General features: G+C 37.7%; 1 protein-coding gene across 2 annotated transcripts in view; it reads right to left on the bottom strand.

Moving 5' to 3' along the window:
- LOC125234307 overlaps nt 1-13,640 on the bottom strand; it is a 64,175-nt gene that overhangs the window by 32,724 nt on the left and 17,811 nt on the right. For both annotated transcript variants that reach the window (XM_048140604.1, XM_048140525.1), the window contains exon 2: nt 1,490-1,595. In XM_048140604.1, the coding sequence (XP_047996561.1) occupies nt 1,490-1,595 (106 nt within the window). The remainder of the gene's footprint in view (nt 1-1,489; nt 1,596-13,640) is intronic.

The following is a 13,640-nucleotide window of genomic DNA, read 5'->3' as shown; positions in this document are numbered from 1 at the left end:
TCTGGAGGATGATTTTTATGGAATAATTGTTTATTGCGTGAACCGATTTTAACCATTTTTCCTCTATTTGAAAGCAGTTAATTTCATTGTTATTTTGTTAAAAAATACAGGTACAATAAACACCCGCAAGGGTGTTGAAATTGAAAATGTAAATCTGAAAGGTTTTTTATAAATTAAAAAAAAAAGTTTTCAAGATACGTGTACGATTTTATTTTTCCTGTAATGTTCATTATAATAGCCATGTTTGGTGAAAATTTCATAAATTTATGTTGGTAAACTTCGGAGATAAGGGGGGGGAACGGTATTTTTTTTTACATTTTCCTTCAAAAAACATTTTTTTTTCCATAACCAAAAAATTATAAAAAATAGTTTTGATATGTACAGTTTGAGCTCTTTCTAACGATACCCCACTTGACCTAGTTACTTGAAATTTTCAGTTTGCCCCCCTTTCATTTTGGCCATTTTCTATCATTTATATTAATTAATTAAAAAAATAAATCTTTCAACTTGTAGAGGTTCACAATGTTTATAACTATTCCAAATTTCATATCGACAGCATAAGTAATTCTCGAGATATTTAACAATGTGACAGACGGACAGACAGACGGACAGAGTCGCACCATAAGGGTTCCTGTTGTACCTTTTTGGTACGGAACCCTAAAAAGGTGACTGAAGATGTGGATCAGAATCATTATGTAGCACAGATTAATGGTTAATTGTAATGATTGTCCACACTTCTGAAACTTAAACTAGAGGCTAGCTACCGCCGCTATAGTAACGGTTTTGTAGTTTAAGGTGAGTAAGAGCTTTATAAAGAAAACAAATGCGTGTTTGAAATTCATCGCTATACGACTGACGACAACATTTAATTGCACGCTTCATTTGTGTGGACGGAAACAAGACGCCGAGGAGCGACCAAACGGCGGAGATGCAGTGAATGCAATCTAACTTCCATAATTGTGGTTATGGTACAGTTATCGCAGTTATATGGGACCGCTTGAAACGTGATTTCACTTTGGTAGTTTTTGTACGCGGCGAACCAGGCGTACAAAAGATTCTAGTGGGTCGGAGTGCACCCGACAAAGTTTCCCTTTGTCAAGATAAGATAAAATTGCTGTTATGTTGGAAAAGGTAGCGAAGGTACATTGAACCCTTATTTGTACACTCATAAGTGGGTTGATTCAAACCAAAAAAGGATAGAGGACGAGCATTCTTTAAGTGAAGCAATCTTATTTCTTGTGTACACTTACTAGAATGAAAGCGCCGTAAGAGCAGAAATAAAAATATGTAGTCCACACTGTCAAAGCATTCCGAAGACAATTCCTAAACCTTGCGACTTGTGACAATGATAATCAATAAATGGTCACCAACGGTCAGAAAAGAGCATAGAGTTGCAGGCAGTAATTAGCGCATTTCGTGCCTGTTCTAACCTGTTAAAACAGATTTATTGAGTAAATGTTTTTATAGTTTAAAGTAAATATGTACTTACTGCCAGTCATAGGCGTGATGGCTTTCTCCCCCTCGTGCTGGAACATCTGCAGCGTGGCCACCGTGGCTTTGAGCTGCTCGTATTCGCGCGCCATCTGTTTTTGTACCTGGACAAGAGAAACAGTAAACATATGTGACAATCCATCACAGAAAGGCCCTTATGGCAGGTATTGAGTTAGGCACAGATCCTAAATCTGCATTAAATAAGCTATCTAATACAACAAAAATCATGGCCCTAGGCCACGTACTTTTTTTTTTAAAAATCATCAAGCATACACATGCTAAGTATTGCACTTTTGAGAAAACGTGAAAAGAAGTTTGAAACTCACTTTAAGGGTGTTCCCATTGGAAGTTACATAGATGACGATTGATTGTGTATCTCAAGGTACATTTCTTTGAGAATCAGTTGTGATTGTGTTTCATCGACTTCCAGATCATGAAAAATCGAGCTTTGATTAGGGCAAGTCGCTTATAAGAAAAAAATTAGGAAAACATATTTTTTTGGCTTTTCTTCTAATATGTTGCTATCTGAACTATAGTACATAGTTATATATGTTTCAACTTACATTTAAGGATAGAAATAAAATCCCATGGTTCATTAAATATGTATATTTTAATCAGAATATCACAATTAGAATATTTAACATCTGCTCCTATAATAATAATAATTTTCGTATAGAGACTTCTAAATTATATTTAATCAGTCTACACATTTATAACTAAAGTGTCAGAATTATTCTGCATGTCTTATTTTTTTATTTATAAATTTTTAAAGTTACATAAAAATCACAAATTATTGACTCCCATACATTTGGGAAAAGGGCCCTTATGACCATCACAGATAAAAATTACTCATTGCTAATGTATTTTATTATTTTAGTTACTTATCTTGTATTATAACAGAATACCAAAGAAAAATGTTATATGAAGTAAACTTAAAATCTTGATCATTAATCAGCGCGGCGTGCGAAGTGTCGCGAGTAAGAGAGAGACAGTGGTAACGGCGGCATTAGTCAAAGGAATAACATCTTCGCTTTGACACGCCGCCGAGTGAGGTTTGAAGTCAGATTGCACTTAGTAGCTACTCACGAGTAAGATTTTTATTTTAAAGTGACGACTAGGTACCTAAATCGGGTAATTTTTAAATTAGGTATCAAAGTACTTCATTGAATCGTACCTATATAACATAAACTAACTTATAAACAAAAGTTGTAAGTAATTACAACATTTTTTAACAACAGTTTTCATATTTTCGAACGCGCTCTGGCATAAGGGCCCTTTTCTACTAAACTTTGAGCTGAATTTTAATATAGAAATACTTAACGTACACTACTGAAACCAAGCTACAATTGCACGTCTATTCGTATATTTTACTATTTTGCATAAATTCAAAAATCGATAATTTCGAACGATTTTACAAAAACGTCGATATCTCCGTAACTAGAAACCGCCATAAGGGCCCTTTTCTTATGGATTGTCACATATAAACATTTCAACGTCAACAACAGCCTATTACGTACGAAGCTAACGACCGAATAAATAGATAAAAAAAATATATCTATCAACTGTTGTTTGATGCACAAAAACGTGATGAAAGGAGAGGTATTTGTTAAAAAATGGTTTTAAAAAGATACCTCCGCCTCCGGTGATCTGACATTTTCATTGACATAAATGGTGAATCAATATGTTCCGATAGTTTGCTTGTCTCTTTTGACGCTGTGTAAACAATTAGTTCGAGGTGAGACATTTGTTTGTTTAACACAGAATTAATCAACATGTATCGGATACATCGATAGTTTGTACTTACTAATGCCTACAGCGCGGATCATATTGATGTGGAAGAATTCTGTAGGTACTCGTGTTCAAGATTCATATTAAATTTTTTGCAATTTATAATACCTATTAAGGTGTGTCTACGTACTTATGAGGCAATGTTCACAGTAAAAAGCCTATACCTACTGAACTATGTATATTAAAAGACATATCATTTGTATTGCATTTGTATTTGTAGACTGGACGTGTCCATTCCAGGTGGTATAAAAGGCTATTCGGAGAAAGTTTCCCCGCGCTTGCATAAATAAAACGTCCTTGTTAGGCGAACTCAATGTGAAACCTAATCGAAAGTCTATACCAAAGGTTCAGCAGAATTACTTAAATTATCCGGTCCAGTAAAACTACAGTTACTAACAACAATGTGACAAAATTCGGAATGAACTGTAAATTATTTTACAGCCACGGTGCGTACATAATTTAATAAGCGTGCGACAGCCGCGTTTCATACATAACTAACCTACTTTACTCGCGAGGCAAGAAACAATTCAGCGTTAGCACAATAGGCAATAAAACTTAACGATATTGAACTTAGAAGCGGTCTCCCGTCATTAATATTTAGCAATGCACAAAGCAAGAAACTTTTCGATTACCAGACGCTGAATAGGTTCGTCAATTTCTTCCTTCGCCATGCACGCACAAAAGTGAAATTCGATCTCCCACAACTATTAGCACACAATGATCTCGAAGGCAAACAATAAAAATATTCCCACACGATTCTTACATCCGTTGTGTAATATGAATATCGAAGTAGGATCTAAGATCTAACTCACGGCTTTTCTTTATCCTTGGCGGTATACGATTTCTCTAAGCTAGTCCAAGTTTTTGTCACATGTGAGTTCACCACTGAAGCAACAACCCCGAATGCGTCACAGTGCAGATAAAATTTATCGACAGTTCAACGACCGCGACATCAACACTTGGGAACCGAACGGTAACACGCATGACAATACAAAACGACTGTGACGGACGCACGACAAAAGAACAAATGCTTGGCGACCATCCAGCCACTGAATTAGACTAGGTGACCTAAACCGACTCAAAGCCTACCGCCGCATAATCAACTGCGACGTGTGAATTAAGCCAAGTGAGGCCAATTTAGCAGCATAAGTAAAGGATTTTATGGTGCGTGTCATATAAATGCGTGTAATTTAGTGGAGTATCGCACGTATGATATTACGAGCCGCGAGCGAGATGTGTCTCGCCGGCTAAATGCTAATAAGCTGACTAATGAGCAATCCCCGAGCTTGTTAACTGATGAGTGGATATGATTATGAGTTATATATGCATATTTATACACGCGATATTATATATTAAAATCTTAGATATTTATTATTTACGTTATGTTTTTACCCGTTTTTATATTAAGCCCATGGATAACCAATAACCATATTATTCCGAATCTTTATTGATGTGGGATTATTTTCCGAAATTCCATTCCCAAAGGTGGTAGGTAATTCTGAGTTATGAGTTATCGCGTTATTACAGTCTGGCCATCGAATCTGAAAATTGCCGCGAAATTGCAATTGCATGTTATTATCGTCCTCGAGTAAACCAATATTGTTAATAACCGCAAAATTAAACAAAGGCAGTACGTATGAAAAAAAAACTTAATTATCATGTTTGGAATAAAAATATACTTAGCTTAATGAATGTGAAGTAAGTAAATTAAACAGGGTTCGAGGATATATATCAATGGATATATATCCAGCTGGGTTCGACGATATATATCAATGGATATAAATATCCGATATACATATACAATTTGTTTGTAAATATTGCAATACACAAAAGGTTTTAAAAAATGTGACATTGTTAAAATATACTTTTTTTTTGTGTTTTTTACTGTTTTTCTACAAAATGTTATGTTTTTTAGTAGATTTCTTCTTATCTAAAGTAGTATTCGTAAATAATGCAACAAAATAATAATATGCCTTCCATACAAAATGGATATATATCAAAGTTGATATATTTCCGATATATATCATAAATATCCGATATTTTGATATTTATTATACATATCGGATATTTTCGAACCCTGAAATTAAAACAGCGAAGTAGTCTTAAATTTACATGTTACACGATGCTATAATTATGTTCTTGTTGTATACTTGTACCTTATGTTTGAAACCAGTAAAACATCAAAATAAATTGTTAATCAATGTCACTTCGTTTGCCAAACATTTACCGTTTCACATTTATGAAAAATTGTTCCATCGTGTCAGATATTACAAAGTGTGATACATAGACGCTTGCCAAGAACGAGAAGCCACAAAAGAATTTATACAATTTCCGATGCCCATTGCAACCAAATTCCATCCGGTCTCCCTTGAGATCGTTCTGTACTTTATGTTTGACATTTATCGCTACGTTGAATCAACTTAAAAGTTCATTTCCGGATAGTGCAAGCATGTGGACTTGACACGAGTAAAAATCTCGCAACAACATAGCAGGATATTTAGATATCTTTGCCTTTTTAGAAAATGTAGGTACGTTTTTTTTTACTTTTACTTTACTTGCCGAAGGCATGCCATGCCTACGCCTAGTACTGTCTCTAAATCCTCATCCTCCTCCTTTTGTCAAAATGAATCAAAGACATTGAAATGGATATGCAATTCAGTCTGCATTACCAAGAACCCATGACCCAAATCTTTGAAAGTCAAATCATAGATCACCATTACCACCACTCCCCTTCTATATTTGAATGGAATCACATTAAATGGAACACCCATGCCGGAGCCAAGTAATAGGCCACGTTTTTGTGAACATTCCTCATACCATCTAATTGTTCCGTGTTCCACATGATTAGCCAGTGATGAAACTGGACGATTAAAATGGCTGCGCGTGATCATGATTATGATAACATGCAAATGGTGAAGAGCTCGTGCAACGTTTAAAAACGCCGACAAGTAAAAGTGTAACGATTTAATTACCCGTTTCTGGGGTTTGGTCGCGGGCCTTCGTTATGGCGGGCGTGGATGATGGAGATTTCACGATGGCTTGATAGCGGCTCGTGAAAACTTTACAGTTTAGTTTCTGTTCGTGGAAATGTGAAAGAATTAATCAAGACTATCAAGAGCCAACTATCAAGGTATTAAAAGTAGTGGTAATTAATATATACACAGCGGAAACAAAAAACTTCAATTCAATGCAAAAGACGAAGGTTTAGAGGAAACGGAAAAGTAACCGGTGTTTTAAGAGAAGCCCTGTAATTTATTCGCGGTCGACGTTATAGTTATAATTGTTATAAAGTTGAAAGGCAGTCTTAGTTAGACTCTCCCTTTCTTAAAAATCTTTATATATTTCAGTTAACACTTTCATTGGAATATATTCTTCGTGCATTCCTTTGAATAAAAACAGTAACATATTTTTCTTTGTAGAAAAATTTAGCACACATCGCGTAAACTAGTTGAAGTTACGTGGGGTGGCAGAAAAACTAAAATATGCCGTGTGATAGACGTATTTAGGTCAAATTATACTAGGTACAAATTGTTAGAGCTAATTAACAACATGCAATGGACGTCGTGGATTCATTATGTGGTCATTCGTGTTATTGTATTAAAAAATTATGTGAATAATGATGTTCTTAAGAAATTACGAAGTTTGCGCTCTTTGTGAGACACAGACCAACCCCTATAGACATCTATTACAAGACGACTCGCGGTTGCCAGCCTTCCTAGTATTTGCACTGATATAAGCGCGGGCGCTCGCCGTGCCCGATCAGTATCGACCAAGTAACAGACCCGAAAGCAGCGCGTGTTTTTCGCACAAAAAAATTGGAAAAGGGTATTTTGATGCCTTAAAGATGTCCACCTGTAGTGTGAAATGGTGTGGAAAGGTAACAAGAAGCTCAAATTTAAAAACAGACGGCATTACATTCCACAAATAAGTCATATTTATAATTTATTCAGAGCCGGCATAGGTCAACTTACATTGGCCACTTACGCGTCAGTAGAGGGACAGTCATACTTCTGTCCCTTTTCATCTGGCGCGACTGCCCGCCGTCCTTGAAACGGCCAATCACAGCGCGCTTAACACATTCCCCGCCCGCTCCTCGCACCCCAAACACTGGTCACTCGTATCGCGAACCAAATATACAAGACTGCCACTCTATAGGAGGTTCTCTGTGTTGTGAGACCAAACTACACTCAGGTATATAAAAAGTAAGCTTGCGATGCGAGTCTTGCGACTATGAAACCAGGCTCCTGACCGACGTTTCTAAAAATGTATGCACAAAATGATATTTGATATTTGCCAGTCGATGACTGGTATGTCTGGTATAAGATAAAATCGCGAGGAAACCGGACTGAGAGTACTGAGCATCTCAATAGGGCCTAGTTTGCCCTCTGGGTCTAGATTGGAAGGTGTAGGTGTAGATAGGTAGATGTCATTCTCTTTCGTAAAACTAGTGTCGACACCAAATCCTAGTTAATTAGTTGTCACAGCTGACCCTATGTTTTCATGAGCCACCAAATGGCGAGATAACGCCAGACAGAAGAAGAAAAATCTCTGCTGTATATTTTCCAGCCCATTCATGTGAAAGTCTATTTACTAAGCTTTCTTGTTTGTAGCAAGTTATAACGGCCATCGTTAGACATCACCATAAAGATAGCTAGTTTACAAGTCGCTTTATGGAAGTCATTAAAGGTAAACGACAAGCCAATACAATCTAGACTTTATGCTGATGACGTATGACCAGAGAGATAAATTATCTTTTTCATTATGACGTTTGTTATCGCGTTTATTAAATCTAGTTGAGATAAGATCTGAACTGTGATTTGATAATTTGTTACATGAGGGCCAGTTGCATCAAGCACATTTGACAAACACATCATCGTCACACAGCAGACGTCTATGGAACTTCCCATACTATAAAATTTAACGAACGCTTTAACGGTGACAAAGGGTTTGATGCAACCGGCTCTAAGTCTTGCGCAATTTTGGTTTAAAAATATATGTAAAATTTCAAGGACTGTAGCCCATCTGATTGAAAATTCCAAATTGCTTCTAATCTTTAGCGGTTGTTTTCAAAGGTACGAAACCAATTTAATACAAAAATATGACAAGAAACTGTGTTATACCTATATTTATTTAATACGTCACCTACTCGTACGTTGACAGCTAACCTAAACACACTAACTGATATAATAAAGAGCTAATATATTTTAAAGAACAAGATGATTTAAAAGGCTTTAACGCCTTATTTTCTTCTTTCGGAAACCCGTAACGTAACCTTACGTTTTACGAGTCCTCGCCTCGATAAGATTGCGGCACAAACCGGTGACCTCCCACTCATTAATTATGTCACTTCGTCTGCTTTCACGAAGGTTTAATGTCACTACAGCTGGCATTCGCGAGACGAGTACAAGTGGAGCACTTATGTAAATACAACGTGGTTATTGTAAATCTTTAAGGGGCTTCAGCCAGGCGGTTACTTTGACGCCTCTTTATCATCTATCACCATATCTGCTACGTTCTAACTAGTTTGTAAGTGCGAATAGGACGAACTGACGCGATAAACGAAAAAATGTATGTGTATATCGCAAGTAGAGTAAGATATTGAGGGATGTCTAATATAATAGAGACCGCTCAAGATATGCGGCTGGTAAACAGTACTTTAACAAACAATTCAAAGAAGTAACCTTTCACCAGGAATCGACTACGAAGTTGCCTCACCAACCCTTTGAATTACTACCAAAGGACTGAAATTAGAATGCTATTTCCATAGCTTACACATGCATGACCTCGTCTGTATGGATATGACTGTATGTTTAAAACCGAAGCTTTACAAAGCGGTAAAAACAGTCACATGTAATTGCAGCCCAGCTTTAACAGTTAGCTACTTCGCACATCTCTGACGATAATTGCACGTTCTACAATTGTATTTGCACAATGTCCCTTATAGGCAGAAAAAGGCCTGCACTTAGTCCCTATGTCCGTCAAGACCCAATGTCATCCAGTTATAAGAACTGACCCGACCGCTACTTAACTCCCGTTATCTTCCTAGAAAAAGTATCTCGTAAATCCGCTATACCGATAATGACGGAGATAATCTATCTGTAATGAAACGTAGATTAATTCTGCTATTTGCCTTCCTAGACTCTAGTTAATCCTCGTGGATTAGTTAGGAATTTGGCGATTAGGAGAATACGATAGTAACATTTGAAAAACAAAATGGTAACTTGATAGCGCTGAACAACGCAGCACAATTGAACTGCCACATAAAAAGCTAAAGTTAATACTAGAATATTATAGCAATATTAGCAATCCTGATAGGATCGCTTCGACTTTGACCGCCAACGCCATGTATAATGCTCCCTAAAAGTTATTTCATGAGGTACTTCACTAAGTACGTAGTAAATACTATCGGTAACGTATCAAAACAACATTATAAAGTGTCTTACGCCAGCTGTAATCCTCTAATAGGTAGGAAACCTCGATAAAATCGCGAGAATCCCGGAAAGGTTTCCCAACCGAACCAATCCGTAGATTGGACGTTCCACCCGATCGAGTGTGAAACGGTTGTCGGGTTTCACGTTAATGAAAACAGCTTTATTTAATACTTTAACAAGCCGATCGCAAGGACGCGACTGTTTAAATGTATATGTATGCGCAACCAGTCATCGTACGGTGACCAGCTTTGATTTCTCTGCAATAAGTTATTGAAGATTTAAAATACGTTATTTAGTCGATAACATGTCACGGAAATTGACATTCATTGTATGGAAAAAGTGTAGACCGGCCTAGCCGAAATAACAATTGTTGACGCTAGACGCAGAAGACCCAGACGGCAACTGCGCAAAATAGTAGGATTCATTACAGGACACAACAGATTGAACCAGCACCTCAATATAAACATAGGTATAACCAGGGGCGGCTCACTCCGCGATCCTTTCACCGCGCTACAAGTACATGCCGGCGGCCGCGAGTTCGCGGCCCATTCACTGGCGACGACCTTCGCGCGGCGCAATAGAATTCAATGTCGTCTGCACGCGTGCGGTCCGTTTGTTAATGTAGGTAAGAATTTAGAATGGCGGCGTTTTGTGAACATCAAAGGAGTGAGCCTTCTGTACTTGTACTATTATATATTCTGTGGTATAACGGACAGCCCCATGGGCAGAGCGTGCATGGAAGCAGGATAGACCGCCAAACACTTTCTTCTGGAGTGTAAACAGGTAGAAGTACACAGGAACAAGTACCTAGGCACGCCGAACACACTGAAAGAGGTATTGAGCAACCTGAAAACATTGCTAGGATTTGTACAGGAGCTGGGGTGGCTAGAGATAGGGCTATCCTCGTCTATTTCCCGCAAAATAGGCGCAATGGCTGTCGACTTGCGGAAAAGCCCAATACAACTAACCACTAGCTAGACGCCGATAAAAACGCAGTCTGACTCTGACGCGCAAATATGGAAGAGCAATAGAAATAGTTACGCTACGATAACGATAATATTGTCGTAAGCGTTTGTGCATTTGGCTACCTACCCTAGTCCTCTTACAGCTACTATACTTATACAAATTTTAAATTAATTTTCCGTGACGTTTATACGCTATTGAGTGACGTAGGTATTCTAGCGCCAGAAACTCATGTTGGAAGCTCGCTACTCAAGGGGTTTACGAACTAGCACTCCCTGAAATAGCTAGAGATTAAATACCAATCGTTAAGATTGCAACTCGTAAGAATCGTAATTAACCCTTGTTGTACCGTATACCTCTGCAATAGGGTTAAATTTTGATAGTTACCTACCCCGTTGCTGCCTTATGGCCCCTGTACACATATGGCCAACGGTTCCACCAACCCTTTGTGAAACCCCTTGGCCAAGATAAGAGCCGCTGTTTACACATTGGCGAACCAATCACTTGGCATTAGCTCTTCATGAAAGATGGACGTGGAATGGAAAAGTCTAGGAAATTCTAGGTCATAGACGTTGACAGAAAAATTTGATTAAAAAATAAATACCCCGTAGTAAAATTAAATTATTTGAAATATTAACAATTTTTTGAATATTATGATAAGAACATTTATCTTTTTTAGGAAATACATTAAACATTTGCAAGGTTATTTTATTTCCTAAAATCTACACTATTATTGACATAGATAAACTTATTATTTTCGTAAATATTTCACTACTGTCCTCTCTGACGGCTGACGACCAACTGAATGAAGCGCCAACGTGTAAACGCAGTTGGCCATTGGCGCCAAGATCCTTTGATGTGTGGACAAAAAACCGACACCAATCGGTTGGCCGGCAAGCGCAAGCGCCAACAGCCAACTTACGGCCAAGTAGCCCTCTACACGCTTGGCCAAGGGGGTTGGTGGAACCGTTGGCCATATGTGTACAGCGGCCATTAGACCTTGGATGCAGTTTGGGCTTGGCTGCAGTAGGTGCGGGAGTAATTTTCATGGGAAGGAAAAAAACCTGGTAAAACCATTAAATTCCTATTAATTAGTATAGTGAGGTTAAGATACCGGCGGAACGTACAGCAAGATTGGTAGAGTCGCAGGTTCAGTTACTTGGAGACGAAAAAAGTACTATTTTTGGATTCGTCATGGATCGTCCCATTCGGTTTCTGTTAAGTTCAATTCCTCCCATTCTGCTTTCGTCACCCATTCTTCATTCGTCACTAACGTCGGTAGTGGTAGTCTAAAAGTCTTTGTCGTCTTTGATCATGAGTTGTTTGCCTTTTTCTTATTTCGGCTTATTCGTTGTCATCAGCTTTTGCCAAAAAATAATGGAACAAACCAAGACTAAACTATTTTATACTATTAAAAATATGTGTATAAATACATAATTTTGCAGCGTACAGTACATATTACTGTACACACATACCTGTTGATTTAAACAGCTACTAAGCTGATGTGATATAAAGTATATGTTGTATGACTTGTATGTTACACTTTGTAAATTAATATGCGATCTGACATTGGCATCAGATTACGGAGCTTATTTTGGCTATGGCTGTATCGTATGATCAACCTTGACTGAACTTTGGAAACTTCGATACTTTACTAGTACATATAGATAACTGAATTTCTAATACGTGTAGATTATTAGGAACTTAGTTTAATCATGATTATGAAATAATTATCATTACATTAAACATGACCACACCTCGGACACTGGCAATCAAATATATGAAAGAGGCGTGTTCCTAGCACACATTCTAAGGTCGTGTAGGTGAACGCGTACTAAGCTTGTATGAGTGAGATATGACAGGTCGACTGGTCGCGTTTTTGAGGCGATAACTGTGAGGTAACCGAGAGGGTGTGGGCGGCACTTTTAGCGGGGAGCGGGAGTGGCCATACTGTACGATAGTACTCTTTATTATACTGTGACATGACACGTAAATCAATATATTTATATAATATACATACTCACATTAAACATGAATGCTACAGGCAACGCAGAAATAATTGTATGAAACTTTCATGTTTTTAAGATCTGAAAAAGATAGCTTTTTCGATATTTGTAGACATGTACGTTGACTGTAATAATCTTGAGTGTGAACCCACAAGACTGTTCATAATATTCTATTGTCTTCACACTTTCATGTTGAAAGGAGAAAAGCTATAGACTCCTACGTACAGTCGGTAACAACAGTAGCGAATGAAACAATGGACCTACCTAGACCTAGTCTAGCCATAATAGTCATAAGGATCATTGAGGTAATGTCTATGCAAATTAATTTTAAAAATAGGCTGAGATCATTTCATTATCTGACAAGACTTACGCTAACAAAGGATATTGGCATTTTGTTTACTGTCACTACACTATACTAGATAATTCAAATCAAATATAACCACAAAATTAAAATTTTGAAACCCCCGACCGCGACATAGTAGACCGATTTTCATGAAACATGGCTAACACTCCCGACTTACTCAGCTTACAGACAAAAAAAAACTAAATCCAAATCGGTTCATTCGTTCGGGAGCTACGATGCCACAGACAGACACACACACAGACAGACAAACATACAGACACGTCAAACTTATAACACCCCTTCGTTTTTGCGTCGGTGGTTAAAAATCAATCGGCCATAAATATATGCAGATTATTAGAAATAGTTACTCGTACATTTTGCAGACTGTACCTAGTTTGTATCGCTTATCAGTTTAGAAGGACGGAAACGAGCCTGAGTCAAGGGCTCTGACGCCTCTGACTAATTAAGCATAGCACAAATAGCTCCAATATATACGCATTATGCAAAATACTGTTTCGGTGAAAATACAACGTCTATAACATTTGGACTCGAGTGCCACGTGCAGGCCTGAATCCTCCATTTAATATGACCTGAAGCACAGCCTGAAGTCGCCAAACG

The sequence above is a fragment of the Leguminivora glycinivorella genome, chromosome 1, assembly GCF_023078275.1.
Source record: "Leguminivora glycinivorella isolate SPB_JAAS2020 chromosome 1, LegGlyc_1.1, whole genome shotgun sequence".
Lineage (NCBI taxonomy): Eukaryota > Metazoa > Arthropoda > Insecta > Lepidoptera > Tortricidae > Leguminivora > Leguminivora glycinivorella.
Note: the sequence above shows the minus strand (reverse complement) of the source record. Positions and strands in the feature narration are given on the sequence as shown.